The sequence below is a fragment of the Liolophura sinensis genome, chromosome 6 (genome assembly GCF_032854445.1).
Source record: "Liolophura sinensis isolate JHLJ2023 chromosome 6, CUHK_Ljap_v2, whole genome shotgun sequence".
Taxonomy (NCBI): domain Eukaryota; kingdom Metazoa; phylum Mollusca; class Polyplacophora; order Chitonida; family Chitonidae; genus Liolophura; species Liolophura sinensis.
The window spans coordinates 49326319-49339836 of NC_088300.1; the positions used below are offsets into that span (position 1 = coordinate 49326319).

The 13518-nt window shown below is 37.8% G+C and overlaps 1 protein-coding gene across 1 annotated transcript in view; it reads left to right on the forward strand.

Moving 5' to 3' along the window:
- Positions 1-13518, forward strand: part of LOC135467282 (kinesin-like protein KIF27) — a 38967-nt gene that overhangs the window by 9101 nt on the left and 16348 nt on the right. The window contains exons 6-13 of the mRNA XM_064745049.1: positions 37-169; positions 1408-1554; positions 2249-2314; positions 2864-2968; positions 3206-3327; positions 11918-12019; positions 12540-12620; positions 13347-13465. Of these exons, the coding sequence (XP_064601119.1) occupies positions 37-169; positions 1408-1554; positions 2249-2314; positions 2864-2968; positions 3206-3327; positions 11918-12019; positions 12540-12620; positions 13347-13465 (875 nt within the window). The remainder of the gene's footprint in view (positions 1-36; positions 170-1407; positions 1555-2248; positions 2315-2863; positions 2969-3205; positions 3328-11917; positions 12020-12539; positions 12621-13346; positions 13466-13518) is intronic.

Here is a 13518-nt window from a genome sequence, read left to right on the forward strand (position 1 = left end):
GCTCATTGTTACCTGCACTATCATTATGTATTGTAGCAAACCAAGGACATGCAGTTCAAGGTAAAGGTGTCTTACGTAGAAATCTACATGGAAGAGTTGAGGGACCTGCTAAATCTGGAGACATCTCATCGGGACATGCATGTCAGGGAGGATGAGAAAGGAAACACAGGTATGGCTGTCCTACAAAACACCTGACAAAGTTATGTCCCCTCACTCAAGTGGGAATGATTTGCAAATGTGTAGGGGTTGTTTCCAGTCCTCTGAGGGGTAATGGATGTTTACAACTAGTCTACCCATTGGCTGTCGTACATTTTACTTTTTGTCTAAGCAATGGTGTTCATGTAAAGGTTTAGATGTCACATAAAATGCACTGAATTCACTGAATTGTGTCAGATTGCCGAGTGTTGCAATATTTTTTGAGTTTAGGCATACGAGTCAGGGCTGAAAATGGTGGCCTGCGAATGGGGAAAAGCAGGCCAAAAATTTGGCGTAGCAGGCCATCTTCAAGTCGGCACGTCAGCTATCAGCAAAACCATTGTTGACTTCTTGTTTGTATTGAAGATAAAAGGATCCTTTCAATAACTAGTGCAGAGTTAAATCCATTTCAGACTAGTTATATGCAGAAAATCTGATAAAGTGTTAACTTTTCCCTCTTCAAATTCTGGACTGAATCTAAGGCCACGGTCAGAAAACAATGAGACAGCTGCGCAGACAATAAATAATAATCACAAGCCTTAACTGAAGCCTTTGGAGTTGACTTTTTTCATTTGACTGACTGGGCAAATTATTCTTTCTATTTTAAATCCATGATGACGGATGAAACCATCCCTAAACTTGTCATTTTGGTCCTCTTTGATTGATTTCTATGTCGTTTGGTGCACAGTTCCAAAATGTTAGTAGACCCGACTCACCAAGACTGCAAAAAATTGTTTCAATGAGCGAGAAGGAAATATTTCTGCTGTTTGCAACAACATTTCGACTTGGGATTGGATTTATACTTACAGAAGTGACAATAAAGGTCCTATTCTCTCCTGAATTAAAGTGAATTTAAAAGCCCACTTTCGTTATGAACCAACTGGGTTTTGGAATTCAGTGATTAAACGTAGATGCAGGCAAATATCAGAAAGTTGTTGAAAATAGACCTCAAAGTTTAATTTAACTGAACAACTGAATTGGCAGGCCATGTTTAAGAATTGCAGGTCATCTGCTATTGTGCCTGCTAAAAGTTGATGACTGGAGAAAGGTTGTAGAACACAGGAGATATTTTAATTCGAGCCATGTGAGTTCTCTCGGTGTGTGCCCGGTTTTGTATAACTGAAATGTTCTTCAATATGGCCTAAAATACCAATCAAATAAATAAATAAAGAGTTCCTAACTCTCTGTATGACATGTCTTTGTTGTTGGCAGTGATAATAGGTGCCCATGAAGAGGAGTGTGAATCTCTGGATGAGGTCATGTCCCTACTGGATGCGGGGTCAGCTGCCAGAACGACAGGTGCCACTCAGATGAACGAACACTCCAGCCGATCTCATGCTATCTTCACTATGGTCATAGGTCAGTGTGGAGAGAATGACTGTTAAACAAAGAACAGTATTGTTTCAGTTGGATACTTAATTCTTGTATTCTTGGTGTGGAGTGAGGCCGAGTAACAGTACACTTCTGGATAGGGAAGAGCCGAAAACTTTGTTATCCAGGAATATATAGTATTATTGTATCATTATATTATACAATATACTTACCAGGTCTTTCTCCCACTTAAGCGGTTGCATCAGTATTACATAATAATCAATTTCTGTGTATAACGGTGGGAGAGAGTGGGGATACGAAGTGTGCAGGTAGCAGGGGGCCATGTTTTAGTTCTAGTTCTATATGGTGACATGTATGCAGATGAATTTAGGAAAGTATGGCGGCTGCCGTACTTTAATGAATCATGGTTTCTGAAGAGAGTGAGGTCACAAGAAATGTTTTAAGTTGTGGTCACCTGATCCATAAACTTCCTCTGAAGGATACATTAAACAGATGGTTGGTTTGGACATAATTGGGTCACTACATTGTTCAGGGTATACAAAATAACTGATCTGATGATCCAGTTCCGGCTTAAAAAATAGGACATGTTAGAATGTAGTGCTAACTTCATGGATGACAACAGACATGTCGGGGCCACGTCAGACAAGACCCCATATGTTAGAAAGGCAATGTTATAAATCTGCATGTAAGTTAAAATGGACATAATTTGTTTCTCCTACAGGTCAAGATTTAAAATTGGCTGTAGATAATAGAAGACATCGTGAAAGTTCAGACATTTGTGAAGAAAGTAAGTACATGTGCATGCATTATTTTTACCGTCTTGTTGGCAGAATAACAGGAAAGAATAAAAGCATTCCCCAATGGGTTCGCAAGCCCTCTACAAAAGGAAGTAAATCTTGTAATCCATGGAACATGAGTGTCTTCAGCTTAGTTCACAAATACCAGTGATTAGATGATCACTTCCATTGTTTTTGACATTACTGGTACTGTTATTGTAGTAGGTAGATTGCACTACCATGACTACTGTTCCGTGAGGTACCAGATTTGCTTCCCTTTGTAGAGGGCTGGGGAGTTCCATTACATTGTAAAAATATGATTATTTATATTACATCTGATCATTCAAGACACCGTTTTTAGATATGAAACAGAAATGATACGTGCGTGTAATTATTTTGTCCCGCCATTAAGAGCCATTGGCAGGGTGGGATGTAGTGATTTATAGATACTGGAAAAGTACAAAATATGTGTGTGTTTATGTTATTATTTCAGTGAAAACTTCTTCAGGTGATTTCAGTTTCAGCTGTTCGGTTTGTACTGTTTCCATCCTAAATTTCAGAGCAATCCCGCAGTAGAGATTATAAATCGGGCAAGTTCCATTTTGTTGACTTGGCTGGCTCTGAAAGAGCACACAGGACAGGCAATGTGGGAGACAGATTTAAAGGTGAATACACTGTATTTGTTCATTAAAAGCATTTTAGTAATGTGAATGTTGATACAATTGCATATTTGCATGGATGTATCAAAAATTTTGTTGATAGCATATTTTATCAACAGTTACATTGTTCAGCATCAGAATTTTGTGTAACCCTTTTGATTCATGCAACAACTGAGCTAGTTTAAAGTTACAAAGTTTCCTATCTGTCACATTTTTATTTTCTTTTAATGGCTCTGTTTTCAGAATCTGTTCATATCAACAGTGGCTTGTTGGCTTTGGGAAATGTTATAAGTGCACTTGGTGACCCCAAGAAGAAAATGTCTCACATTCCATACAGACAGTCCAAGATTACCCGTCTTTTAAAAGTAAGTCAGCTTTTAGGTTTGCTTTGATCTTTTGATACGGTACACAGAAATGAGCTTGCTCTTCAGATTAAAATCTATGGATCAGGCATGGGAAAGTGAGTTATTTGGGAAAAACTGTGGGTTGTTTGCTCTGTGTACATCATTCCACAATGCATGAAACTGACCATCTCCATATTAAGCTCCAGTCAGCTAATTAATGAAACGCCTCCTCAAGAACCTGCTGGGGGGTGCCCTAGTCAACATTCGGTAGTCATGCAGTTAATGACCTAAAACTTGGGTAAATTACTCATTTTGCCTGATTCTCAGAGCTCTATTCATCTTAGATGTTTTCAGTTTGTTTTTAATTTTTTTTCTTCTGGCAGTTCCTGACAAATTGTTTGGACATAGAAGTAGACTACAGCATTCTCTAAAACTGTGAAGGATTTATCAGCTGTTCAGATATTCATATTGTTTCCTTTGTCATTAGTTCATTTTGAAGCAGATTGGATCTGAGTGATGTCTAAAGAGTTTTGGGGATGAATTTAATCGGATTTGGTTTTGAACTTGGATGCAATGTTTAAAAAACTGGTGTCTTGTATGTGGGATATGTTGAAAAGTACTCTGTCAGAAGCATGCAGATTTAGGTACCCCTTAAATATTATCAGCTGGTGTACATTTATATGAATTGATGGTGTATCAACTACATGTACTGTAATTCTTCAACCTTTTCACATCACGTCACGGGACGGGGGACAGACAAGAATGGAATATTTATACTCTCATTAAAAATTCAGATCTGGAGGCCACCCTGCTGGCTTGTTGCTATTGAAAGAAACGTCCAGCCTGTCCATTTACTCCTCTGTGGGGTGAGAGGTTATTCCCTGATACCTGTCAGAATGTTTTTATTAGAGCTGTGACAAACAGCGCTGTCTTTCTGTCCCTTTGTGGGTCTGTTGATCTGTCTAATTTTTGACATGGGAGGATCATTCAAATTTTTGACATCCTGGCTATTCACAATTGGCCTGAATGCCCTGAATGCAAGAGCATTTGGAATCTTTGTGGGAAGTTGTAACTATTGCAAATTCGCACTTGTGATGAAAAGAGTCGACCCCACTTCCAGTCAGAAGGAATAATGATCAGGTGACAATCTGAAAAAACTGAAGATCACAAGAAAAAACTGTCATTAAAAAAAAAAAAGTACACATCATAAGAATAATTCCACAATGGTGAGCACAGACATTTTTCAGGATATACATTGCAGACAACATTATCAGGAAATCAGTAAATCTTATTTGGATTTCTTGCATACGTGGATAATTTGCCAGGTACTTCTGCTGTGAGGAGATGAGTTGACTCATCATGTTGTGTACCCTGGCTGTAGAAGTATTGTCAGAACTTCATCAAATAATAAAGAGCTGGGCATTGAATTTCATGCCCACAACGTGCAGATGCTTGAACCTTGAAGAACTGAGATCTGACTTGCTGAATGTGGCTGCCATGGCAACAGCACTGTTTCTTTAGGTAGTTAATAAATGTCAGTAAGAATGACAAAATGATGAGAGGCAGTGATCGGTAGCCTGTGGCTAATGAATTCTGATCGTTTTGTCCTCTGATAAAATTACAGTTTCCATGGTAACATAGAAAACATATCTTTGTTACTCTCATACTGTTCTGTGTAATTTTTCTTTCTGAGGGCTTTCTTGATATGGATGGGACTGATATTGCCATGCTGTAATTATTTATTCGTCCTTTGTGTTAAGACAATAGCGTGTGGTTGCAGGCAATTTGCAGGGTTTTCCGACAGGAATCTCTTCACGTTCTGTCTCCAGCTCTAATGCACCCAGCAACTAATGTATATACTTATTGTATCGTCAGATTTTGGAAACATTATGTCAAGAATACATGTAACACAGTCCTGTAGGAGACAGCTGAGACTGTTGCACTTTGATTAGATTTATTTCCAAGGTAAGGATTTCATTCATCTGTTGCAGGGATTCATACACATCGATTTTAGAGCCCGGTATTTGGTGGTAAAGTACGGCTGAAAACTAAAAAAAACTTAATTCTCTGTTTTTCTGGTACATATACACCAATGTTTGGATAAAAAGTGAATTGAATTTGAAAATATATGCGTATAGCGATGAGCGGTTGATTCCGTGACAAGCCGATGTGGTCATGCTTGTATTGGCTGTAATTAAATTAAAATTAGGCTTTAAATATTGTCAAACCATGATAAGGTTTAGTGGGTGTAAAACAAAGTGGGAGCCCATTCGTATTCAGTTTAATCAATCTTCGGTATGCCAGAAAAGGGAAAGAAAAGTAGATACAACCCCTGCTGGCATCCAGTGAATGTCACTTTGATTCACTCTATCATATTGGCTGTATGTATTCTGTGGACCATTGAGTGAGCTTCTAATAAATTATGAACTGTTTACAACAACGCAATGACCGTTTGACAGCTGAGCAAAGTTGGCGTTATCTAGCCGACTACAGAGGACGATTAAAACCGAAAACAATCTAAAAGTAATCGTGTTGCGTAATACCATGAATGACTGGCTCCGATAATGGGGAATTTATAAGTTTTACATTCAACTGCTATAAAAGGCGACAGGTGAAAGGCCGGTGCGAAAACAAGTCACACCTCTTAGGCTCTTTGAATTCTGCTCACAGTAGGTGCAAATGTCATCTTCTTATATAGTGATAATCCATCGCTCGTTGTTTTATTCTCTGATCCAGATAACGCAGATTAGTGACACCACGGGAAACAAAAGAGGATTATAGCCACTCTTGATAATACCTGTTTGAGGTGCTTGAGTAATTTGGGCCATATTATAACTCAGAAAATTAAACAGTTTTTTTATTTTTCAGTAGTCATCAATTATGTGAAAATTAATTCCCACGAACCCATCTGTGTAAATCCGCAGAAATAAATTCCATCAAATAATAAATACTTTACAGTACATACCTCAGATCAGAATAAGCCTTGTCTGTTATGTTTGTAGGCCTGTATATGTTTATTTTTTATGTAAAATTTGTTAGTTCCGTTCTTTCTTCTAATATTTATGACAACCAACTGAACATGCATGGTTTATAACTGTGTCATTATATACCTCTGAGCAGGATAAGCCTTATTTCTGTATTTTGCACACGTTGATTCATGATATAACGTTTGCTAGTTCCTTTCCTTCTATGAATATAACAACTGAACATGCATCACCATGGTATATAACTGTTTTATAAAATAATGTATATCTTTGATCAGGATAATATACTTGTAAAAGTATATGTACATGTATGTATCAACAATAAAATCATGATTTGAGTCAAATATGAACCTCAAATGAAATTAAACTTTTTCACTCTCATATATACATATTCGTATGTCATATATACATTCACGTTCACAAAATTACGTGTTTGGACGTCTTTGAATCCCTGCTGCAGGTTTGTTTGCTGGTATACCTTAATTCTTCGACCTTTTCAACCAGCACTGTGACCAATTTTGAAATATTGTTGGAGAACTATGGGGTGTAGAGAAATAATTTACAAAGTTTTTGAAGCTTGCGGGTTTAGTGCAACAAACAAATCCTTTGAACATTGAATAGAATAGAAACAGGTGGTAATAGGTAGGAAAGTGACTGTTTGTCTTGCATATATGTTAAGTAGGAATTTTGCTCCCAGTATTGTGCAAAATAGAAAACTGCAAATATTGAGTTAGAAAGAAACTGCATCTTTTGTGTAGGACAGAAACTAATGACACAGAAATGGATAAAAAGCTATATTAAGTAGGAATCAACTGCAAATATTGAGTAGCATGCAAAATGTTACAAAATTGTCCATTTTAATTATAATTGAATGGGCCGTTCGTATTAGTGATTTGAAACTATCTTGTGGATGCTGGGGTTCAAGTTTCTTTCAGCCTGTGCATTTTGATCCTTTGGCCATATTCTAGTGTTACTGGCAACATAAGGGATATACAGATTCCTGTACGATCATTGTTTGGTTGGTTGTGCATATGGACCCACTATAATCATGAACACACCTTAATGTGCTGGTCATAACTTAACCCCTGCTGTCCCTGAGCCACAGCTAGGTTTCATTGACCTGTGGTCAGTCTGAGTATATGTCAGAGTACCTGCTTGAAAAGCTTTTAGAGGTATCTATAGAACTGCATCATATGTATTGATTGTGAACGTACCTGGTGTAGTTGAAATGAATGTGGTCTACCTTTTATGTTCGTGTGTTTATGGATTTCATATTAATCAATTGTAGGTAAATTTGTCTCAGTTTTTGTGGCGTCACGCTCTTGTCTTCTTGTTATTGGTGTGGATTAAAAATAGGTGCTTTATTTGTCACGAACATGTGATCAGGAGTAACAAAAGCCTCTTGAGTGGTTGTATCAGGACTAGCTGACCAATCAGGCGGCATTGTTCAACCAATGCTTTGTTCTGTGTGATTGGGGATATTAAAGCTATTCAGCAGGGTTTCTCTTGAGGGAGGGTCCATTGGACTGGGGTTAATTGTGGAGAAACTGGCAATGTTCTTTTATCTCTGATCACATTGGGTTGTAGATCACATTAGGTGAGACTTTGATTCTACATAACAATGTCACAATCAGTGAATTAGTACTAATGTGTGAAGGAGTTCAGTTTGTAAGATGGGTACGTTTTGGTTGTGATATTGATGAGCTTCTGTTTGTTTGTATATCCATTTGTCATGTACCTATGTTTTACAGTTTCCAGCAAGAACCTGTGAAACTCAATACGGTCGTTTTTTTCAGCATGTGCAACAGAGCTTTAGATTTTGTGAGAAGAACTAATTACTGGTACATGTACATGTATTTCTAGATATATGTAAGAAATATTGACTCTTTATCGAATCCTAAAATTTCATCTTCCACATTTACCGCTCTAAAATCAACATTCTACCCTGCTGTTACTTTCAGGCCGTGTGCAGATGTACATATCAAATACAGATGACCTTTCACACAACACAGTGTGTCGCATAACACACCGGCCAGTGCGTTTACCTCTCCAAGTAATAGCATGTCATGGCTGTTAATGTCTACAAATAAAAGAATTTGTTTACTTGTTAGATTTGCTTCGTGATGTTTTTGAAGGTGAACTGTTTGAATAAAAGTGTTATTTCGCACAGTTTGTAGATATGGCTTTTGTTTTTACATTTTTTATATTTTACACCCAAATGTCATAATGATGTTGTTGATCATAGACTGGTAAATGTGGAAGAGTGGAAATTTTAGAACGAGACGCAGCAGGCAGTCTTTATTTCTATTTTTATTTTATTTTACCTACTTTAAACTTTCACATATTTATTTGACATAAAAATGACCCAAACGCAGGGCAAATTGCACAGCTTTCCTCCCCTGTTTAGCTGTGAACACCTGCTCAAGAGTGTGCCCACTTGAGGCTTAACCAACATGCCCAAAATGCCCTGAAGATGGTGGACCTGGACGCTCGCATGTACTTATACCTGTATTAGATTACACTTTAGTTCACTTTAGCTTGACATTGTTATGATTTTATGCTGTGGAGATTATTGTCCCAACGGTTTACGGCCATGAAACGATTTGCTAATTGAGAGGATCATTGCCAAGTCTAGATGTACCAGTCTGAAGTACATAGAAAAACAAACTTCATTTTTGGTGTCATTGTCATCTTAATTGTATGCATGAGTTCAACTGAAAAAAAATGCTTTAGAGGTAAAAGAAAAAAAAAAGATTGAAGATGTACAGTTCATGATATGTGTGTCTTTGTGGCGCTACCATGTGCGCGGACCCCCTCTGGACCCTCATGCAAAGGTAAATCCTCCTTGTCCATGGGTTATTCCACACTCTATAGCTGAGTATATGTATAATAACAATCAGCAACTAGAATAGTTCAGGTATTGTTCCTCATGTTAGGAGGCGAGTGGACTTCGCTGGAATGGTATATGTCCAGTCTTGTGCTGTAATCATAGCCAGAGGGCACTGTCTGTTGTTGTTCAGCACTGATTTCCTAGATTAAAACCTCTGTGCCACCAAGTAACAGCATGGGGTGTAACAAAGGTGCTAGATTTCTGAAACACTATTATCTCTGACTGTGCCAATGGCCAGGGTTTACTTTGTTGACCCAGTGTGCTGATTCGTTCGGGCATGTTATGGGACTTGTTTTCTGTGTGCTGTACCTGCTGTGCTATACCAGCAATTTCACCTGGACAGCAGTTAACTCAGTTGTCATATATCTGTGCAGTGGCTGCCAATGGAATATGCATTTTTATCTCAAGGTGCAATAACAAGACTCTTGACAATCGTCTAACTGCCTGCCAAGTGAGCCTCTAGAATACATAACTTTCTCCATGCGTGGGGTAAAGCATAGCAGGTGTGGACCACTGGCATTGTAGTGATTCATGAAAAAAAAAAAAAAAAGGTGGGCAGACTTATGTTGCACAGCCTAATTCTGCCGAGACATGCAGGATTTTTATTGCTTACTCTTGTGGTCTGATCCCGTTGACCTGACTTTCTTGTTTACATGGTGTTAAACAGATTGATGATACTTCCACTGTGTCTTGATGGCTTACATTATAAGTCCGTGACCCACATGTGTATGTCATTGTATGTGTGTACCATCTATTAATGTGCGACTTCCTACATTGGAATTCTATGTTTATAACCCTGCACATAGTAATACAGAATGTTTGGCTTCTGCAGTGTGGCTAATGTACGTGAATGCAGCATTATGAGAATATGTGCCAGTGTTTACACATTGGAAGCTGTAGACTAGATATTATGCACTTTGTTGGTATGTTATATTTTGTGTACGAAGACCTTGGGGAACAACAGAACTTTTGTGTTTTAAATCTGAGTTACTTTAGGTAAATAAAGGTATTACATGTAAGGAGAACAAATGACCACATTGCATGCATACATACATGTACCTGTGCCTTCACCTTTACAGCATTGGGACACAGAACTGATTTATAATAGACAGCTTTCATCTGTAGGCTGCCTTACCCTAATTCTTCTAATTCTGGGGTCAGATATTTTTCTAGTGCTGAAAACAGAATATTACATTTTTTTCCAGCTTTTTGAAAAAGTAAAGATATCAGTGTGTTGTTCATTAGATAGTCTAACCATGTGAGAAAAATGAAACTAAATACTCTTGCTACAATTACATGTATACTGGCTAAAAAGAGCAGCAAAAAAAAAATGCCAAGAAATATGGTACTGAATTTACTGCAGTACTTCAGTGTAGTCATTAATTCCATATTGATTTTTGCTTCTGTACAAGATGAGAAAATGATAAGAAATAATTGTTTGGGTAACAACAATTTGCTGTGCTATTAGGGGACATCTTCAAAGTGCAATGGCTGTTGTCAGATCAGAACCATCTAGTTTTTGGGTAATTGTTGAATTGAGTGAATTTCTTATATGATCTGAGAATTTGATAGTTGTCTTTGCTGAATGCCAAACTAAAGTATTCGAAAGACCATCAGCATAATAAATACAGGGAGTTTGAGGAGAGTTTTATACAGAACCAGAAGCAGTGATGAGTGTACTAGCACATTCTGTTTTACATATACACGTATATGGCAGCTCTTCCATTGGTGAAATCCTGCAGATGCTCAATTTAACACCTTTTCTGGGAGCTGCATGTATTATTCAGTAATGATAACCTGTACTGTTGCGTATACAGGACTATGAGAGCACTCAGTATTGTTGAGAGATTTACCACCTGCTTGCCCCGCAGGCTGACCTCCCGATGTGTTACCTATGGCAGGGTTCCAGGGCTATAACCATATTTTCATGTCATAGTGATTAAGATTACTCCAGGATTATAGGTTTATTTGCTGACATAAACTCAGTTGGGGTGCCAGGAACTGAGACTGAGTCAGGTCTGTGATTATCCCCTCACAAGTTTCAGGTGTGACACAAGCCTATACTGCACGACTTTGAACAGTCAGAACAGATAGTGTGTGAAAGTTTGCTGATTACCCAGGCTTTGTCGTATCATTTGATGAATTTGTGAAAGGGAGGTTTGCGTTTCCCTGATTAGACTTGTTAAGCTGCAGGAGTAAATGTTAATGACAGGGATTATCCTGAACATGTCCAAGTTTGTTACCAGCATGTGCCTCGTCACCAGTGCTTGGGGGTTTTGACGACCCTGACCAGTGATCTGTATGTATAATTTCTGAACTGAATACAGGAGAATTTTTGCTGTCAGTATTGGATTTACCTGTCTGTTATCACAGAGAAAAGCTACCATCATTTCTTCGAATGTTTTATTTAGAGCTTTCCAGTGGGTGACTAGCGCCTTGATCATTGATCAGTGTCCTACATGTGTATCAAGCATTTGGGCTTGGATGGAACATCTTCACCTGAATTTCATCGTCTTATTCTAACTGCTAATACTTGGCGAAAAGACAGTCCATTGCCTATTAATCTTTAGCTGACATTAATGTTGTGTAATATTTCACCATGGAAGAAACCTATCCCGATGTGTCAGCTACACTGCCAGCATTGGCTCCACAGTACACTAGCCTTAGCAGGCCCAAGCTGAAGCCATCACGTATCCGAGCTAAGAGTGCCTCTATGTGTGATCTTCCTAAATTCCAGGATTCTCTGGGCGGTAATGCCAAGACGCTTATGATCTGCTGTATCAGTCCGGACAGTGCCAGTTTCGAGGAGACACTTAATTCTCTCAAATACTCCAACAGGGTAAGAATTTTAGCTTTGCTTTTCTTTTCGTACAAAAAATATGAATCTTGCTTTTCCGAAAAGGTGTTACTTCTGTCTTTGGACAGGACGTGTCACAAACTCGAATATGTGTATCAAGTTTTTACATTTGCTCTAAGTGCTTGTACTGCTATATTAACCAATACTTCTGCATACATGTATATTGATTGTTTTATTCTGCAGTATATGTCAGAATATTTAAAAAAATGAGAAAATGTGAATTTTCTAATTAATGACAAACATTTCTAACAAATAAGATGTATTGATGTCGATGTAAATGTAGTAACTCTTGTAAAAAACATTTTCTTTTTGTGATGTGTTTCAGGTTTGTTCTGTGCTCAGTCTCTTAGAATTTAACGCACAGCATTAAAATTTTAATTTAAAAATTATATTTGGGTAACTAAGAAGCTAAACTTTTGACCTACCCAATATACTGAAATAGTAAACTATGGGTATGGCTTTTGAAAGTTTGATTGAATGTTCATTGTGTGTGTGTGTGCAGGCTAAGAACATCAAGAACAAACCAATAGTTAACCGTGATGAACAGTACATCAGAGTGGAGGCCATGCAGACTGAACTACTCGTAAGTTACAGTATCCTCTGGGTTTTTTTTTTTTTGGTTTTTTTTTTATGAGAATTGTATTAATATTGAATGTAACCATTGTGTATGACGTATGTGAGAAATGTTCATGCAGAGTTGTGGATGTCCTGCTGTGTGGCTTTGTCACACAGAGAAATGATGTAGGCTAATGCAAGTCTGTCTGCACACTTTTCAGTATTTCATGGCACTTACTATATATATCTTCTTGTTCTGGTAACAAGAGAATGTTGTCCCTCTAAGCCTTTTCCGGACATTGTCATTGATCATTTGGATTCCTAATTGATAGTTTCCTTTGTGTATTATTTACCTGGTTAAAGTTTTACGGCTTGCTTAAAAGTTTTCATCTGTATGTATTTCCCAGACAGCAGTCAGGTTTATACCAGAGGTATACATCCACACCTGTCAGGTATCTGACTAACTTTTAATCTGTGTCCCAAAACCAACAAGACATTGTTTTATGAATACTTTTGATACAAATTTTAAAGTTCTTGTTATCTTTGGGACTACCCATCAGGCAGCTCAGCCATATACATATAGGATCTCTTTTCTTGTATGTAATAGGCTTAAAATTACATAAAATTTACTGACAGAGAATGAAAACATTGAGTACTGCAGTAAGCTTAAGAACAGAACTTATAGCATCATTATATATTTAAATGCTTTCTGTTACAAATTTATGTGTTAAATTTGGCTATGTTCCCTTGGTAGGCTTTACGAGAGAGGCTGGCTCGGCAAAACACAAATGAATCCACCAGTGAAGGTTATAACATGGAGAAAGCACAGGAGGATGCCAACCTAATCAGCTCTCTGAAGGATAAGGTGGCCAGGTAAGTGGAGCAGAACAGATTTTCTGCAAGGGAGTAAATAAGTGTTTTTTTTC